At 36.7% G+C, this 18,202-nt stretch overlaps 1 protein-coding gene across 11 annotated transcripts; it reads right to left on the bottom strand.

Moving 5' to 3' along the window:
- Positions 1–9,933: 9,933 nt before the first annotated feature.
- LOC147391070 (serine carboxypeptidase 2-like) lies at positions 9,934–17,097 on the bottom strand. 11 transcript variants are annotated; one of them, XM_086458832.1, is made up of 12 exons: positions 16,655–17,085; positions 16,488–16,548; positions 15,117–15,180; positions 14,429–14,492; positions 13,134–13,221; positions 12,844–12,914; positions 12,475–12,773; positions 12,258–12,394; positions 12,090–12,131; positions 11,735–11,861; positions 10,435–10,696; positions 9,939–10,330 (listed from the first exon to the last, which is right to left on the bottom strand). In XM_086458832.1, the coding sequence occupies exons 1-7, from the start codon at positions 16,682–16,684 to the stop codon at positions 12,531–12,533; spliced, it is 621 nt and encodes a 206-aa protein (XP_086314958.1). In that variant the 5' UTR covers positions 16,685–17,085; the 3' UTR covers positions 9,939–10,330; positions 10,435–10,696; positions 11,735–11,861; positions 12,090–12,131; positions 12,258–12,394; positions 12,475–12,530. The 11 variants fall into 11 exon arrangements, 9 of the variants coding, with proteins under 9 accessions (XP_086314959.1, XP_086314958.1, XP_086314957.1 ...); XM_086458833.1 differs by having other exon boundaries at positions 9,934–10,696; positions 12,007–12,131; XM_086458831.1 differs by having other exon boundaries at positions 9,941–10,696.
- Positions 17,098–18,202: the final 1,105 nt, after the last annotated feature.

Below are 18,202 nucleotides of genomic sequence, written 5' to 3' on the forward strand. Positions count from 1 at the left end.
TCCAGTTGGCGCAACGGGTGCTGAGCTATTAGCCGAGGAACGCCTGGTCGGTCAGATCGACGACCAGAGTCCGTTGCCCGGTGAGCAACACGACTACTTCTACTAGGAGTCTGTTCATCCTAGGAGGTGTACATAGTATTTTGGGACCGAGTGCTAGGTCTATGTTAGAGTGAGGATAGACTTTGTAATCCTGTATAACTTTATACCTTTTTGTGCAACTCTGATCTTGCTTATTTTGTTGTTCATAAAATCTATTGTCTCTCGTTGCTTTTTACAGGATTGTTTGGTATGGTTTATCAGGTTTGAGTTCCGTGAAACGCTAACATAAACAGAGGAGACCATGCCGAAATTTCGAGGCGCCACCTAGTGCTTCGAGGCGGTATTGGGATTTGTGTTAGCGTTTGGCGGGGCGCTACATTTCTGGTTGGCTTTGATGGCAGTTATTTTGATAAGCTGTCAGGTCTGGCTTGTAATTTCGGAAAGCTGATGTTGATGTGAAGAACTTTGCCCATATTCCAAACATTTGGTTCACGATTTTATTTTTTCGCTAACCGAAGTTCCTTCTTTTTGTTGTTCATATCTAATATATCCCTTTTTGTAGGTCTGAATTTCCCAAACAGAAATAATAGGTGTGTTTCTTCGCTACTACTAGAGTGGCTTTTCCTTTTCCTAATGGCCCTAACCCTTGCTTGGGTCAGTAATCTAGCTTGCTCAAAACCCATCCGATCATCAAGTTTTCCCTTGATAATTATATTTTTACTTTCTCCTTTCCCTTCTTAATGTGATTAACAGCCGTGAACTGATAGGAATGGTATAATGCATTTTCCTTTGTTAATTCTATGTCTAAAAATGGAACATCCGGAGCTCTCCCAGTTGGGATCAAGTTTTTTGCTAAGACAGGTATCATCCTCTGCCCCATGATAAAATTAGCTCTCTAGTATAAAGAGGAAGGTACTACCCCTACAATGGGGATCCATAGTCTTCTCAATAGCAAGTTGAATGTTGTTGGTATTTCCATGACCTCAAACATTACTTCGAACGTACAAGGGCCTATAGTGATTGGTAAGTTCACTTCTCCTAAAGAATCCCTTCTTGAACTATCGAAACCTCAGACGACTTTATTGTTGGGTTTGACATGTGACCAACCAGTATTGAGTTTGCAGAAGGTTTCAAGAAGACATACATTGAGAGCCGGGCCATTATCGATTATTACCCTGGCGACCATAATGCCCTTGCACATGACCATAATGTTTAACGATTCAATGCACCCCCGTCCTTTTGGCACGAATTCGCTATTTGTCAAGACAATGGGATTAGGAGTCATGATCTGACCAACTGTGCCGATGAAGTGATCGTAGGTACATGTGATTTTCCTAGAACTCTCAATAGTACTTCTTGGTGTTCCTCTAATTTCTGTAGAAGACCCAAAATACTGATCTAAGTTGGATGTCTATTCAATTGGTCTACTATATTGTGCTCACTCTTACGAATAAGCTTAATAAATCTAGTACTTCCTTATCTGACACTTTCACCTATTCCTCTTTCTTGTCATCCTTATCCATCTTGCTTTTTTTTTTCTTTCCTTTTCTCTTCGTCCTCTATCCCCTTTGTTGTTTCTTTTGTCTCTTTCTTGATGCTTACTCTATTTACTGGTATTCTCTAGCATCTCCTTGCTTTTGTCTGGTGACCAACGTCAGCCACCATCGCTTTCTTCATTATTTCGACCCTTATCGATGCAATAATGGTTGTCTCATAGCTTCATGGGTCTGCTTGTTTAAAGCTATATGCAAATGGCTTTGGTGAAAGTATGGTTATTGGGGATGGATTGGGTTTTACGTGGAGGATGAGGGATGGTGGCTTTGGTTTGGATGCTAAGGTAGTGGGATGAGCTATTTGAGGGGTTGATGGAATATAGGAAATGATATTTGGTGGTTGTGAGGATGATGTTAAGGTATATGGAGGGGTGGTCGAATCGTATTTTGAGGATTTGGCGATGTATAGGATATAATAAGAGGTAATCGGGTGGTAACATTGGGAATTTGATGAGTAGGATGGATGGTGAGATCGGCAATTCTGATTGGTAATCAAGAATTTTGAGGTGGGTTTGTCGTGTACTAGGCAATGGTGTTAATTGTTGGTATCTCTGATTCTCTTGTTAGGTAGATCTTGATCTTCGATCCAACAGGAGCTATCAAAGCTGTTGGATTAAAATCAAGTTCTTTGAGAATGGCATTTACTGCATGCCCACTTCCTTCCCCATTGTGGGTAGATAGGGGATTCTGATTGATGTTTTTTTGTTGAGCCAGATTCGTTGCTCCATCCAATATAAGAACCTTCTATCTGTCAGGTTCTGTACTTGATGTTTGAGTTGCCAGCACTGATCTGTAGAGTGTCATGGTGCACTCATATGAAATTCACAAAACAAACTGGGGTTGTACCCTAGTCCCTTTGTAGCTTCTGGGTATGGTGGCCATTTAACGAGATACTCTCCCTTGAGCAAGATCGGAAGTAATTCTGATAGTGTAATTGGCAACCTGGTAAATACCCTATTTACTCTATTAGGTCGTGGTTGCTGATTCTGCTCATATTGTGGTACCTATGGTGCGACTGGTGGAAGATTTGCTCGGAATGGATTCTAAGATACGGGGGTCCAAGCTGGTGGAGATGTCGGAGCCCATGAGGTTGATGGAGTTTGTGGTCTCTATGTTAGTGTAGGGATGAAGAAGGGTTGGTTTGGCTGTACTTGTTAATATGTGTTTCTTCCTTCTTCATTCCCAAAGACACTGGCTTTCTCTAAGGAGGTACCCTTATTGTTGACCCTAGACTTGTGAAATCAAATATCAGACCGGTTTGGATCCCATCTTCGCCCCATCTACTACCTATACTAGGTTTGAAAAGGTGCATGTAGTGTGTCTCACCAAGTGAGTATAAAAAGTGTACCCTAGTGTTGAGATAAATGTGGTGTTTATCTCTTATTCAGTCATTGCTGACTTCACTTGTAAAGCTAATTCTCGCCACCTTTGAGCGTACTCTTTCACTATTTCCCTTTGTTTTTGTGTCATCTTAGCCATACCATTCCAATCCAAACCCCTATATTGAACCGATAATTGTGCAAGAACATCTCGGCTAGGTCCTACCAATTTTTGATGAGCGGTGGTCCAGTCCCGAGAACCATTTGAGGTCTGGGCCAATAAGGCTTCTTTGGAACAACTATACTAGTAATCTGTCATCCTTACCGTACTGACACATTGACCTACAATACAGTTTTAGATGTGATAAAGGACATTCTACCCCGTTATACTTCTCGAATTCCGGGCACTTGAATTTGGCAGGCAACTGTGCATTAGGATAAAAACATAGGTCCTTAAATCACGTCCCATTCATGGTGTTGAGGCCTTTGATTCTCCTTATTTCCTCTTGGAGAGACTCGATTTGTTAGGCCATATTTCGTTTGTCATACTTTTGGCATCTATGGCCATTTACTCACACTCGTCATTAGGAATGACCACAGGTGGTGGTCAGTTCTACGAAATGTAGAGCGGGGTCCTTGGTATCCCAGAACTGTGGGTGGTAAGGTGGTAAGGTGGTCTGTGGTCTTTGTGTGGTTGTTCAGGGAGATCCTGATTTGATCCCGATGCATGGTGTTGTGCTGTTTGGGCCTGTATGAAGCTGGCATTGGCTAACACAACGCTTAAAATTTTTTCTTGCCGCGGAGTGGCTTTCAATAGTGTTGCGATCCTTGCGTCGATGCCGATGTTTCAGCCACTACAGGCTGTGGTGCTTTAGAGGTACTCATGGTGATAGTTAAAAATCTGAGGAAATCCAAAGGCTCCTTTGGCTATTTATACTTCTTTCGTTTGGCCACCTGTGGGTATAGAAAATTGAGCGTTACTATCTTGTTTACAAAAAGAAAAATGCATGATGTTTTATTAGGTCGGGTCAAGTTATTTATTATAAAGTAAATGAGTTATAAAGAAAAAGGGTCTGCGGCACGGAGTCGGCATCAACATGGAGTTGGCATCAGCTCGGAGCTGGATTATGTATTTTCGAGATGGATACGGGTGGTGGACCCTATTCAGATTGGATACGATTCGTAGATCTAGTTTGGATGGATATGGGTCGTGGACCCGGTTCGAAATGGATACGGGTTATAAACCATTCGAGATGGATATAGGTTGTAGACCCGGGTTGAAATGGATATGGGTTATGGACCCAATCTGGACTGGATAAGGGTTGTGGGCCGGATTTAAGATGGATATGTTATAAACTATTCGAGATGGATATGGATCGTAATTTGGATTGGATACGAGTTGTGGACCCAATCCAGAGTTGACATGGGTGGTGGGTCCTACTCGGGTCGGACCAAAAAATTGATTTGATTGGAGAAAATCCTTATTTTTTCTTCTTTGAAAATGTCGTTGGGAGGCTTGAAGGGACTGGATCCCACTTGTCTTTAGGTCTAGGGGTCAATTTGGTTGGTCGAATAACCTATCATGGTTATGTACAGTGCAATGGGCCCAAGGTTTTAAACTACCTCGATTCGGCTTTTTTTTTTTTTTGTTGAAATTATTGGTTAGCAAAATCCTTTTGGTTTAGTTTTCCAAGTTTGGGATTCCCCTTGATGGTATCATTAATGCTCAAGCAAGGATTGGGAGACCCAAAAAAAAAAAACCTAGCCTGTGCTCATTGCTAGATTCATTCTAGTCTGTGCTTGGAAAACGGACAAAATTATCATTGTTGTATATGTGCTTTAAGCACAAATGAGGCATTCAATGTTCTATCCATGTTTCAAGCACGAATGAAATACCACTTCTGGTTATCCGTGTCATGAGCACAAACCAAAAAGAAATCCAGTTTCTGGAATTCATAGAAACTGATTCCTTGGTCCCTGTTTTGAATGTCTCTCACTATTTTTCTTTGAATGTAATGCAGCAAGCACATTCCTCCCTTTTTACCTAAGGGGGAAAGCGAAGCGACGAAAGAAAATGCAATCATAATCTATACAAGGTTGCCTTCGTGAGCTTACATCTTGGACTTCGAGTCCCGAATACATCTTAAACATATACAACTTTATTTTGGGGGTCGATACAAACTTGAGAACTCGTGTCCTAGCTCATCTAATCGAGCACATGCATGCGGCTAATGGGTGGGTTTATGGTTGTCCAATCTTTAAACCTCGATGCATATCGGAGTACACATGTAATTAGTTGGCGATCAAACCTGATGTGTTCATCATTGACACTTGAAATGACGATCTCAAACCATAGAACTACTAGGCATCGGGGCTAGATATATTGAGGGTGGGGTGGTTTATGCAATGGACTATGCTTGCGAGTGCTTGTGCATCTTTCTTTTCATTTCTCTTTTATTTCTTTCGTCATTGACCCCCTTACAAGCATATAATGAAAGGAAGAAAGTAAATAAATATTACAATTTGTCATATGTAAATAAAAGAAAGAACACAAACAACAAGCACTATTAGCAAACAAAATGAAATCCTTTTCTTGTTCTTTTTTCAAAATAATCGAGTTGATACAAGGGTTAAACCTAATGTCCCCTGTAGAGTCGCTAGCTATAGATGCATGATTTTCGATTCCGAATATCACTTCTACGAAAGATTGGAGTTGCCACTATACATTTTAGTAAAAGGGTGTGAATGGTCACACGATGTACATTTTTTAGAAAAATTATTATTTTGGTATTTAGCGATTCTTTTACGAATAAGATACTAATCAAACTAAAATCAAGGTAAACGGTCCGGTTAGAGAGATGGGAAAGTGGTAGGCACCCTTTTTTCTCAACCAAGTGGTGGTAACCTCAAAATAACTAGGTCATTTTTGGATAAAATGAGGATAAAATAAAAGTGTCACATGTTGACGAATTATATCCTAAGTAGGGATTTGCTATCGGCTTAACTTGTAAGGATCATCTCATTGAAGGAGATGATCCCTATAAACTATTAGCCTAGGGAGCCACATATGTTTTTTTTTAAGTGTTAGCTATAGTTATGGGTCCATTCTCATGAGTTGAGAAGAATTCGAATACCGATTACTTCAAAACTAGTTAAAGGATTAAAATTGATTTTGTTTTGAAAATGGTTACAACCCCTATACTTTCAACTGAACCAAAGTTCGATCTACCAGAGATAGGGGAGGGGGAGCATCACATCCTAAGTATTCCTAAAATAAAAATAAGGAGGTGGAGGGGATAGTATAGGAGGGATGTGGAGAGGGAAGAGAGAGAGAGAGAGGAGGGGTATATCTGTTATTTTAACCCACCTTTATGCCTTAATGTCTTCTTTCTTCCCTTCCTTCTTTTTTTTCTTAGGTCCTTCTTCAGTTCTTAGTATGATTAGGAAAATATTTTTTAGAAATTAATGTGATAATATGAAAGTAAAGTAGGAGAGAGTTGAAAGAAGATTTTTAGTCTAAGACTGGATGCTCATTTTTGAAGGTGACGGGGGTATTTATAGGTGTTTAGAGGTTATTTTAGGGGTATAGTTGTGTGGAATAATGAAAATGAGTAAAATGGTTTGAGGTTTATGAGAGAAGGCATTTGTGTAAGGTGGTTTAAGTGGGTCATTTGTGACCCAAATGGGTTGGATCTTACAACCCATTTGGGTTAAGTGTTACGTGAGGTGAAAAAAATGGTATTTGATTTAAGAGAATGAGAGTGTAAAAGAGTGGTTTGTTGATTGAGTGTTAAGTATGTTGAATAGAGTGGGTTTAGATTAGAAGAATGAGTTGTGTAAGGGATTGGTTGATTGGATTTTGGGAGGGTAGAGGAAGTGATGACATGTGTCAAAAATGGATAGAGATTAGATGTTTAGATGAGTTGATTAGAGAGAAGAGGTGTTTGATTGGAGAGGAGGGGTGTGGATTTGATGAGTTTGTAAGGAATGATGAGGGTAGATTAGAGAATGATATGGGTTGAGATGGGGGTAAATGATTTTTTAGAGATAATGGGGGCAAGTTAGGGAAAGGTATGGATTGAGATGAGGGTAAATGATGCTTTAAAGAAAGATGATGGGGACAGGTAGTTGGATGAGGGAGGTGAGTTGGAGCAATGACATATATCCTACCTTGATGATTTTGGGTGATTAGTTGTGATGTTGAGCTTGGGTAGATTGGTTGGGTTTGGGTAGAATAGGTATGGTGATGGGTTGAATCCAATGGGCATTGATGGTAAGTTGGGCTAAAGTTTAGTAATGAGTGGTGAGTTTAATAATTATGGATTTGGATTAGAGTTGGGATAGGTTGAGAAATGATTTTTAGGGAGTTGAGGGTTTGTGAGCCCTAAACAGACTTGGGGTATTTTCGATTTCGAGGGTGGTGCGATGATAGGTGGGAAGGGTGGGGGTACACCAAGTCTTATTCTGAGTTCATTGATCCTTTTAGGGGTCTTAGAAATTCTCGAATTGATCAAAATGCCACTTTTTGGCGAATTGGACTTTTTAGGCCCCGTTGGCGAATTTTATTGAAAAATATTATTTTTTTGTCCTTTCGAGTAAGGGCCCGTTCAAATTGGAGTGTCTACAAACTTAAAACTTCATGAAATTTTTGATAAATAAAAATTTAATCGATAGAAAACATGGAACTACGCTTAAATCAAATCAAACAATTAAGAATTTCGTCGATTTATCGATAAATGTAAAAAAGGGGAATAATCTCATCGATTAAGATCATTTTCTATGGAAAATTTTGCATAACTAGAGGGTATAAGGGAAGGCACCCTACTTTGAATCGTTTTCAATGGTTGGTCGGAGTTGATAAACTCCTCTGGCCAATCATAGAAATTCTCCTCTGGCGAGTTATGAGATTGTTTGCGTCCACACGTAACCCTCAACGAGGTGAACATATGTCCTTCTTGTGATGAAACTCAGATCTCTCTCATTTGGCATAGATTTGAATTGCAAGGTGAAGAGAATTTTGATTGACTTTTTTTATTTGGAAAAGAAGGAAAAATCAGAATTTTTCTAAGTATTGTTATTTATACTTTAGTGGGACGTAAGTATCATTTCAAGAATTATTTTTCCTGAATGCCAATTCGAACATTCTTACACTCTATTTCGGGTGATTTTTCATTACAAATCTAACGGTACGATCAGATTTGTAAAATTATGTCTCTAAGTTAACTTTTTTACCTATTGGGTAAAAGTTGATACAAAACTTGAGGATTTGGTAACTTTTTCGATCGACTTCTAATTAAAATGTGCTTACAGATTAAAATATGCTTCTCGGCCCTTCTAAATCTATTGGCAATGATAGGTTTCCCCAAATATTAATAAATCAAAATCAAAACTTTTAAAATCAACATAAAAAATTACAAATCCTTTCTCGAGATACGTATTAAAATTTTTAGGTCATTACATAATGACCCATCTGATTTTATATGAATCACTAGAAAAAATTAAAATGAGGCTCATGAGATGAGAGGATTTAAAAATTTATAAGTAAATAATTAGAAAGAGCAATTTAGTCACTGAAAAATTTGTCAAGTAAGTATACTTAGAAAATTAATGGAAAAACAGAGACAAGTGAGAATAAATCAAAAAGATTGGAGTGATAAGGAAATGGAATTTCAAAAAGATAATAATACCAATACATAGACCTCAGAAACTTATTCTAAATGGTATATCAGCAAGTTAAAATCCGAGAAGAATTAAGCTCGGCCAAAGTCTCGAACTCAGATTTTCCAAGAAAAGTCACATGGGTCAATCCAACTTGACTAAAGTTAACAGTTGTAAATGAAGTTGTATTTCATTTAGTGTGGACCCACCCACAAACCACTTAATTAATAGACTAACCTATAATTACAAGTAAGCAACTAAGTTAGGTAAACTAGTATTGACTTGAGTCAAGATGACTCATTTAGTCATTGGACACCTAACCATGGGGTGTCTCAAGCATGTGCTCCTTTTATTAACACATGTTGGCCCCACCACAACTCATGAAATATATCATCAAATAAACCAAACCATGGCTTACTAAATCATGGTTAGTTAAGCGTGATTTACTAAACCAGGGTTAAATAATTATGGTTAGGTAGTATGTCAATTCTATATATAAAAAAATAACTCTTAAAAGAAAATTTGACTCTGATAAATCCTTGCTATGTTTTTTACTCTTGTAGCTTCACAAAAAATTCCAGAGAATAGCATTCCTAAGAGACACTACGTCTCTTTTTTGCTCCAACTACTAATTCAGCCACTTCCACACCCTCTCATCAACAAAACAACAACAGAAGTCTTCTATAAAGTCTCCCAAGTTGTCATCAGTTGATTCAGATTCTATTCCCTATTGTACTTCATAGATTTTGTCTTCGAAGGGGCTAGGATTCAGTTGAGTTGGTGAGGAATCTTCAAGTGGTGAAAACTCGAAAGCAAAGAAGGAATTAGAAGTCGCTAAGGTAGAATTCTTATCCTTTTTTATATATTCGAATTACACAATTTTAATTGTAGTTATTTACAATAATCCAATTATTTTATGTTCATTTATTCATTTTTTTTAAGAAAGAAGTTGTATTCCCATAGTTACGATTGTAAGATCGTATTCACGAATTCATATTTTGCTTAGTTATAGCTTATGATTAAAATAACTTTTATGTACGAAGTGTTCCACCATAGGCATCCTAACCAAATCACCTTTAAGAAAAAGATGTCATGATGTGAACCCTATACACTACAGTAAAATAGGGCTATAGCGACGGTCGTGACCGTCGCTATAGGGACAAATATCGCAGCAAAAACATGTAGCGACGACCAGGGAGGCCGTCGGTAGTCGTCGCTAATAACCCAACGCTAAATGTTGTATCGACGGCCAACTATTCACGGACGTCGTTAGTGCAGGACTTATAGCGACAGCCGATGTTGACCGTCGCTATAGGGTATCGTTTAAAAAAAAAATAATTTACTCTTTAGCTACGCTTTTGGCTTGGGCCGTCGCTGTAAAGGTTTTTAAGAAAATAAAATTTTATTTTACACCAACCCCCTCATGTATTGCAGAATATTGGAGATACCCCTAATGTTTTGAAATTGATGACCATGACCCCAATTACCAATATGAAAAGACCCAAATGCCCCACTCTACTAGAGTTCATTGTGTTACTATTACCGGATTATGATACAAGATGCTATTAAATTAAATTCATGCATATAAAATAAATTCAAGGAACAACTTTACAAAATGAGCTTGGAGTGCTGTCTTCTAAAGAGTTAGCCCTCAATATGATCCATCAATGAGATCCTGAACAAACCAAGCCAGAACAATGGCAGATGCGGCAACTCTTCTCCTTGAATTTCTTCCTCCTGTTCTTGTTAAATCTAAAATGCCTGGACACGAGCAAACAGTTATAATGTACAATGTACATGTTTGTGCGCCCTCACAAGCTACACTAGCATTAGAAGCATATGTGAGACACAAGGCTAAATAGTACCTACGACTGGTTATGAGAAGATCGACACGTCAGATATTCTCCTTTATTCAGCTAAAGAGATGACGACAAATACATCATCAAGGGACCATTTTCTTGGTATTTCTTTGTGCAAAGGATTGATTATGGCACAGTCTGCAGTGGCCAGGCGATAGCCAATCACAATCTCCTGTCTTTGTCGACCCCTAACCATTATTTCGTAAAAGCACAACTCTTCCTGGTCATATAGATAGAACTCTGCCGGCCTAATGCACATCTCATTCCCCTGTACAGCACAAGTCATACATCAAAATATGCAAATCTATCCATGCTCCAATATAAGAAGGCATTGCCAATTCATGTAAAAGCTCGGGAGAAAATTGATATAAAGCAATCCAAATTAGAACAGCAAAATTGAGAAATGTGAGCCTTTCTATCAAGACATCATGTTGTTTCTTCTTTTTTCGGTTTGTTTAAAAGCATTAGGTTTGCATTCCTGGTCCCAAGCCCAAATAAGAAAGATGATTGCATCATGTTATTCTGTTTCCTTTGCACATGCCTAAGCCATTTCAAATGAATTTCTCATAGTTTCTATTGCAATTGATGCCTGTAATGAAAAAAATAGTGGAAACTCCAAGTCTACCTAGAAAATTGAAGGTCATGGTGAATGATCCTGGAATATATCTTGCATGTCGTCATAAGTGAAACAATACCACTCTCAATACGTTTGACGTAATCTAGGAGTGATCCAATAGGAGATAAAATGAAGGCAAATCAATTGTGATAGTTTTGACTAGAAATACAAAGAACAATGATGGCTCAAGGGAAGAGAGTATTGGTAAAAGTCAAGACCTCTAAAAGACAAGAGGATGGTCAAAAATGACACGGAATAGGGTAGTGAGAAAAGATCTAAACTCACATGCCTTCACATAAGACATAGCTTTAGATAACACTGAATTGAGAAAAGGAAGGATTCACGTTGTTTGACCCCCGATATTGGGATAAGGTATAGATTACGATGATGATCATGATATTACCAAACTTTAACCAGCATCAGTGTTAGATTAACCATTTTTCTCTAGAAATTCTTTCATGAGAAGACATATATGCGTGTGTGCAGGACATATACTCTTTAAAAAATATTTTACATGGATATATAAACCCACATCGATATGAGTAGATGTTTGTTTTTAATGGATGGCTATCCTCGTCATTCTGATATGTTCTTTTGAATTGACTTGGTATCAAACAATATAATATATAAAATGAGCAAAAGCAATATAATATATAAAACAATATATTATAAAATGAGCAAAAGCAACACCTGATCCAAATATTTAGCAACAGCTTTCGTCAAGGCATTCTCGTTGTTAGCAGGTACATTTTCATGTCCATCAATTGATACCGCACGAGAATCTATTGTCCAACATGCTCAAACTCTCCAATATAACCTGAAATGGGAAACTATCGAACTTCAAAAGCTAATCGTACTTGATCTCTCATATGGCTTAAGCATTCATGAAAGTAAACAAATTCACAACACATAAAATTTGACTATGCATTGACCAGGAGTGATTTACAATAACAACAGCATACCATTCAAAATGATAGAAGAGCAAGATAATAGATATAGGCATGATTTCTAAATCTGAGATCTGCTAGATGAATAAAGGCCGCACCTGTAAGAAATGGTTCACAGCCCTTCTAACAACTCATTTTAACTGCATTTTAACAAGAATCACATTAAGTGGTACTTTAAATGGACTAATACCAAAAATTATAGATGCCCATTCCCCTGATTCACATTATCATTCTCCTGATTCACATTAAGTGAGTGAAGTAAGTACCTGCAGTGAGTCCATGGATAAGGGATTTTGGTGACATTAGCATGAAGAGCTGCTTGAACATCTTGTCGATTGAAGTACTTTTCAGTATAAATTGGCACACATGGATCATACCCCGCTGGTTTCTTTCTCCACCCATCCTGTAAGACATATAATTTAAATTAATATTTTTACCTTAATTTAATTTAATTTAGAATGGCATGGATATATTTGGACTTACAAATTTGGAAAATAATTTAGGAGCAACAACGCCATGGATTTTGGGAAGGGTTCTTGTTATAGTAAGTCCATTAAATGGTCATGGCAGGTGGGAGTGTACAAGCTGTACATGTCTATGATGTTGTAAACATCGAAGTATTTGTTGAGGGCGACAATGCAATTTTGGGGTGGATTGGGTTCACAGAAGTTGCACTTGTTCTTGATGTTGTTGTACACTCGATCATATATAACTGCGTGATCCCATGCGTACTCTACCATTCCCTTTTGATCTGTTTCATCATCCAGCAATGCGTTTCCTATCTAATGGTAATATTAGAGAATAATATATTGTGTCAAAAGAATATAAATGATAAATTAGCAGATAGAATACCACTTCACCAAGCTTCATCTTGCTAATGCGCTCCACGTCTACATGGCAAACATTTGATAAGGCATGCACTCCTGCATCCTACAACAGTAAACAACTAAATCATGTCCTAAGAATATTAAGGAGCTGAAAGTGCATTTGGGAAGGGTTTAACCATTTCAAGACAAGCCAAAAGACGTCAATATTTTGTTCCAGTCTCCATTCCATAAAAACCTTTCAACCATTAAACTCACTCGTGTGGACGAAAAAAGCCATAACAAATCAATTTTGTTTGAAAAATGTTGTGGTTGTACCCCAAATTGTGTTAGCCAGCTCACACATGACAAGTCGCTTATCTAGAGCAGCAGATGCTCCATTCCTTTCCATTTGAATAAATTGTTCCTATCATAAGTTGATCATTGCAGTCAATTAGAAGCACATTGGGATAAAAATTTTACTCTATTAGAGAATTTTGTGAATAAATCCATGTGATGTACTGTATATAGAGCTGAAACAAAATGTATAGTGTGAGCACCACTGAGCAGTAACAAGAAACAGGAACAAATTAGTTGGTACCCAAACTTATAATATTACCCTTTTAACTTGGAAAAGGAAGTCCACTGTCATCCATCACAATAACTTGATAGGTAATGAAAGGCCCCTCTCTTCAGTCAAGAAACTTCAATGACATCATTCCATCACTATGTAGACTAACTCCTCTAAGAAGAATCACTCTTCCAAATTTGGATTTTCACACACACGCACTGTTCTTACAAATTTGGATTTTCACACGCAAGCACACAAACTCAATCACAAAAAAATCAAAAGAAGTAAGAAATCTACAAATATCAAACAAAACATGTCTAGGAACTTCCTTGTACATATATGTTTATATTTATAGAATGAATCAGGATCAGAACTCTTATAGAATTAGCATGCTTTAAGTGGACCCAGTAAGGTGTTGTGTCTAAGTGGCATGCTTTAATTGGAGTTTAAAACACCTTGGGCTCCTAACCAAAAGCTGTGCAGACAGCCCAATGTGTTTATTCTGCAATCAAAATGTGCCACGTAGACACCATTCTGGATCAGAACTCTTATAGAATTAGTTTTAAAAAATAGACAAGTCCTACACAAGAATTCAATGCGATCTCAGCTTCCTCTGAATGCCATTTTGTGCTGAATCACAATTACCATATGGACAAATTTCCAAGATTATCTTTGAAAAAAAAAAAATACAATTAAAGTTGTGAATTATGAATGTAATAAAGAGAAATGCTGCATTACATGAATCAGGGGAGTAAAGAAAGAACAGAAGCCCAAAGACACCTAGTTATTCATCATTTAATAAAGGGTAAGGTCAGAAACATAAATATAAATGGGTTACTGCATGTTTAGGTAGACCACAAAAAGAAAAATAGAAAACCCAATTGATCAAATAAAATCTAAAATAAAAGAAATAAGTCAAAATTTACTATTACAGAAATATTACATCATACCAATACCAAATTAAAATATTACATAATAATTAGAAAGGAATCCTCAAATTCTTACATTTTCATAGCTTACATTTCAACAAATAAAATTTAAAAAAAAATGGGATAAAAAATACCAAGTGTTGAGATTCTGAGGACTGAGACGCTTGTATTCCTCCTCCTTGAAGGATGATGCCATCACTTGACATTATTTATGGAAACCCAAATCTCGTAAAGAAAGAGAGAGAGAGAGAGAGAGAGAAGAAAAGTAGAACAGATATCAATGAAACTCACATTGTACATTAAGAAGAAAAAGGGGGCGCAAGACCCATTTTACTAGGAGAGCAACTACTTTAAAAGAAACAAATCTAGAAACCATCAAAAGATCTTCTTCACACAAGATTTCTTGGAGAAAGTGAAGCGTGGCGGGTGATACACCCGCGCTAACAATGTATTGGTCATCAGATCCATTGATACGAAGTTCGTGATGCATTGGATCAATGGTGATCATTTTCGTACGGTAGTTAAGATCTTCCAAGCATTGAATCAACTTACAAGGTCTCTTCTAACACAAACTACAGTTTCTAGGAATAGAAATATCTAAGTTTGCCAGATGGGCTCTTCTTGCACAGAAGCTACATTACAATTATGTGATAGTTAAACCCAACTAGACCTTATCTCCTAGCACAATAACATTCTTCTTGCTGCTTATCTGAAAAACTTAATTAAAACACTAGTTGACATAGCCTGACATTCCAAACTAACCCACTCTCACCCCTCTCAAATGAGATTATATGAAGCTATGAGACAAAAACAGTTCAGTACCTGCCTTGTAAAAGGATGGACTTCTCATTTAGATGACCTTCTCCATCACAACAAATCATTCCAACTGAAAACACACTTTTATGAAATTATAACTTCTATCATTAGTACAAATTTTAATTATAAATCAACTCAACAAATTTTAAAAAATGACCCCAACGAGTACATTTGCATTATCAAAAAACATTTCTGCTCAAGTGTCAATTGTCCTGAGAAGAGTTGGTAGTGAAACAACTTAACATTTGCAATGGGATTGAATCAAGGACCTGCTTTAAATCCATATATTTTCACATTGGTCACAAACAAATTAATTGTTCATATTCAAGAGCAGATTCCTCATTGTACAATATTTGCAAATGATGTAGTTGAATGATAAAGCTAAAGAAGAAGTCAATGCAAAATTAGAATTAGGCATAAATACAATAAAAAAGGATTTTCAAATAAATAGGATGAAAACATGATATATGAAATAAAAACTTAATATGGATACTCAAAGGAAAGAGAGTTAATTGTGATTGATTAGCAAGGATGACATTTAAAAAATTAAAATAAAATAAAAAAAGCAATTGGGGCTTACACCATGAGGCCTCAAAACAAGATTTTCCCAACAACATGCCCTAAAGCATTTTACAAAAGCATAACATCTAGTGAGACACACACTTTGTCCAAAAGATGTATGGATGACACCTGTTATATGATTGCCACATAACAAACTGAAATAGTACAAGAACAATATGACCAACATGCTTAACAGGACCGAATGTTGGACATCCAAAAAACATATTCAGGGAACCAGAAAATAATGTTGAAGTTATAGTGATCGATAAGAGGAAAAACTAGAAAGGAATAAATCATAAATGAGCACATTCAAAGGAATCCAAGGATGGCCATGTATGAAATAAAATTAAGACAAGTCAATTAAGATGATTTTGATGGGTCTAACAAGACCAGGACATAACACTAATGAAGATAAAAAAAAAAAAAAACCGAAACCAAGGCTGAAAACTGAAGTGGATTGGGGTTAATAAGAAATGATTGGAACACATGTCCTGATAGAAAATATATTTTCCCTCACTAACTAGGACTCTATGAGGGATTGGGTGATGATCTTTTCCAAGCCTTACTATTTTTTCTTATCCAAATTCACAACTAGGAGTGTCAATGTGGGTCTCTGCAGGTATGAATTTGAACTAAACCCAAATGCAAATCTTTCTTGGATTTCAAAAGTCATTTGTGTTATAATAGTTTGAAGCTTTATTCCAATTGAAAAAATTAAATCTTAGTTAAAAAATGAATCAAAATAGAACAAACCAGAGCGTGAGAAAACTTCAAATCTTTAAGTTTTAACAGAGGTTTAACATAATCGAATTATACCTGAAGGTGATTGGTGTTTCCAGCAGATGATCGAAGCAGAAAACCCTTGTAGTAGTAACACCTGTTGAAGAAGAAAATTTGGATCTTAAATTTAGTGGAATCGAATACCTTAGATCGATTGAATCAAGTAGGAAAAATAAAATCGACCTTTCTCGTCTGAAACATACCCTAGATCCACGACACAAAAACACATACATAGTTACCTTGATGTGATCGATAAGAAACCCTAGTTCTCAACCAATTTGATTCGTTTTAGAAGAACCAAAATCGATTGATTGATCGATCTGAGTGAGGGAGTTATGAGGTTTTGGATCGATCGATCAAGAGAGAGAGGTGAGGGTGAGCTTTCTCGAGTTGTGAGGTTTTGGATGGATCAAGAGAAAGAGGCGAGGGCAAGCTTTCTCGAGTTGTAAGGTTTTGGATCGATCGAGAGAGAGCTTGAGTTGTGAGCTCTTGCAAATAAGACGTGAGAATGGGAAGAAAGGTTTTAGAAATAAACGGTGCGAAAGAAACTCTACAGCGACAAACATGATTTTTGTTGGTCGCTAAATTACTTTTTAGCGACTCAGTAAAATGAGCTGTCGCTAGATGTCGTCGCTATTTATGAGTTTTCTTGTAGTGATAGGAATGAATAAAACATCAAAGAAAATAAAAAATCAATGGACAATATATGACTATGCGGTGTGTAGCTCGGTGACACAGCCACCCACTGTAGAAATCAACCAACTACCACCGTGGTGGTACATGAGGACAAAAATGACATTTTTCATGGATCTTGTGTGGGACTTGTATGGATCCTTGGATCACATGAATTCATTTTAAACCTAAATTTTACATTCCCAAGATGATCTACATGTGAATTTTTGAAATTATTCAGTGATATTAATATTAGATATTATCTGATCATTTTTACGTATAAATACAAAATGATACTGGTGTATTCACTTACTTTTAAAAAAAACTATTACATTTTCTGTGCTTTTTTGAGTATCAATGTAGCTTAGTTCAATAATATTGATAAGAACATGAAATCAATGTAAGGAATTTAAGGAATATGTCATTTTCAAAAAAATAACTTCGAACTCAAATTTGAAGACTAAAAGATAGTTACGAATTAGAGAAATTAGGTATCTGAGTCATTTGAAGATAATCTTAAATAAACAAATTTAAGAATTGATAAGTGTGTCAGATTACTTATTGAAGGGGTTTCTTACATTGGAGAAATAACGTATGGGTTAGTTAGGTTCAATGAGTACCCAAAATCATTGCCTTTGGGTGAGAAAGTGGTCAATGTCTCAAAACATTGATTTACCTGTACTTTTTCGAGGCATTTATCTCGGTTTCCGTCACTATTTTGATATATTAAGTAAATATTCATGTTAAGCTTCAAAATATCACATTGCATGTTCCATAATGTTAAAATAGTTTTAATAGTATGAAATTAATGTATTTGTCAGAAATTCCGGATTACAAGTGTGTTCACTGTGCAAGATAAAGATTAGATCATCAAATTATAACCTAAAATCAAACAAATCAACTTTTCCATTACAATCTAGAGGACTAAAGAAACATGCCAACCAAATGAGCCATAAAGACAATGGCTCTAGTAACTCTAGCAATGGCGCTGGGTTGGTGATTTGGGTTGCCCTAAAATTTTGGGATTTTCTCTCTAACGCAATGTTAATTGTGATAGTGGCGGTGGCTTGAATAGGATT

This window comes from Akebia trifoliata, chromosome 11 (genome assembly GCF_017979445.1).
Source record: "Akebia trifoliata isolate Shusen 1 chromosome 11, ASM1797944v1, whole genome shotgun sequence".
In the NCBI taxonomy this organism is placed as follows: Eukaryota; Viridiplantae; Streptophyta; class Magnoliopsida; order Ranunculales; family Lardizabalaceae; genus Akebia; species Akebia trifoliata.

Coding starts and splice junctions, on each gene's coding strand:
- LOC147391070 (XM_086458833.1), bottom strand. CDS start 16,684: ATGTATGTGTTTTTGTGTCGTGGATCTAGG. Junction 16,549..16,654: donor TTTTGTGTCGTGGATCTAGG/GTATGTTTCAGA, acceptor CTTCTTCAACAG/GTGTTACTACTACAAGGGTT. Junction 12,915..13,133: donor GCTGGCTAACACAATTTGGG/GTACAACCACAA, acceptor TGTAGGATGCAG/GAGTGCATGCCTTATCAAAT.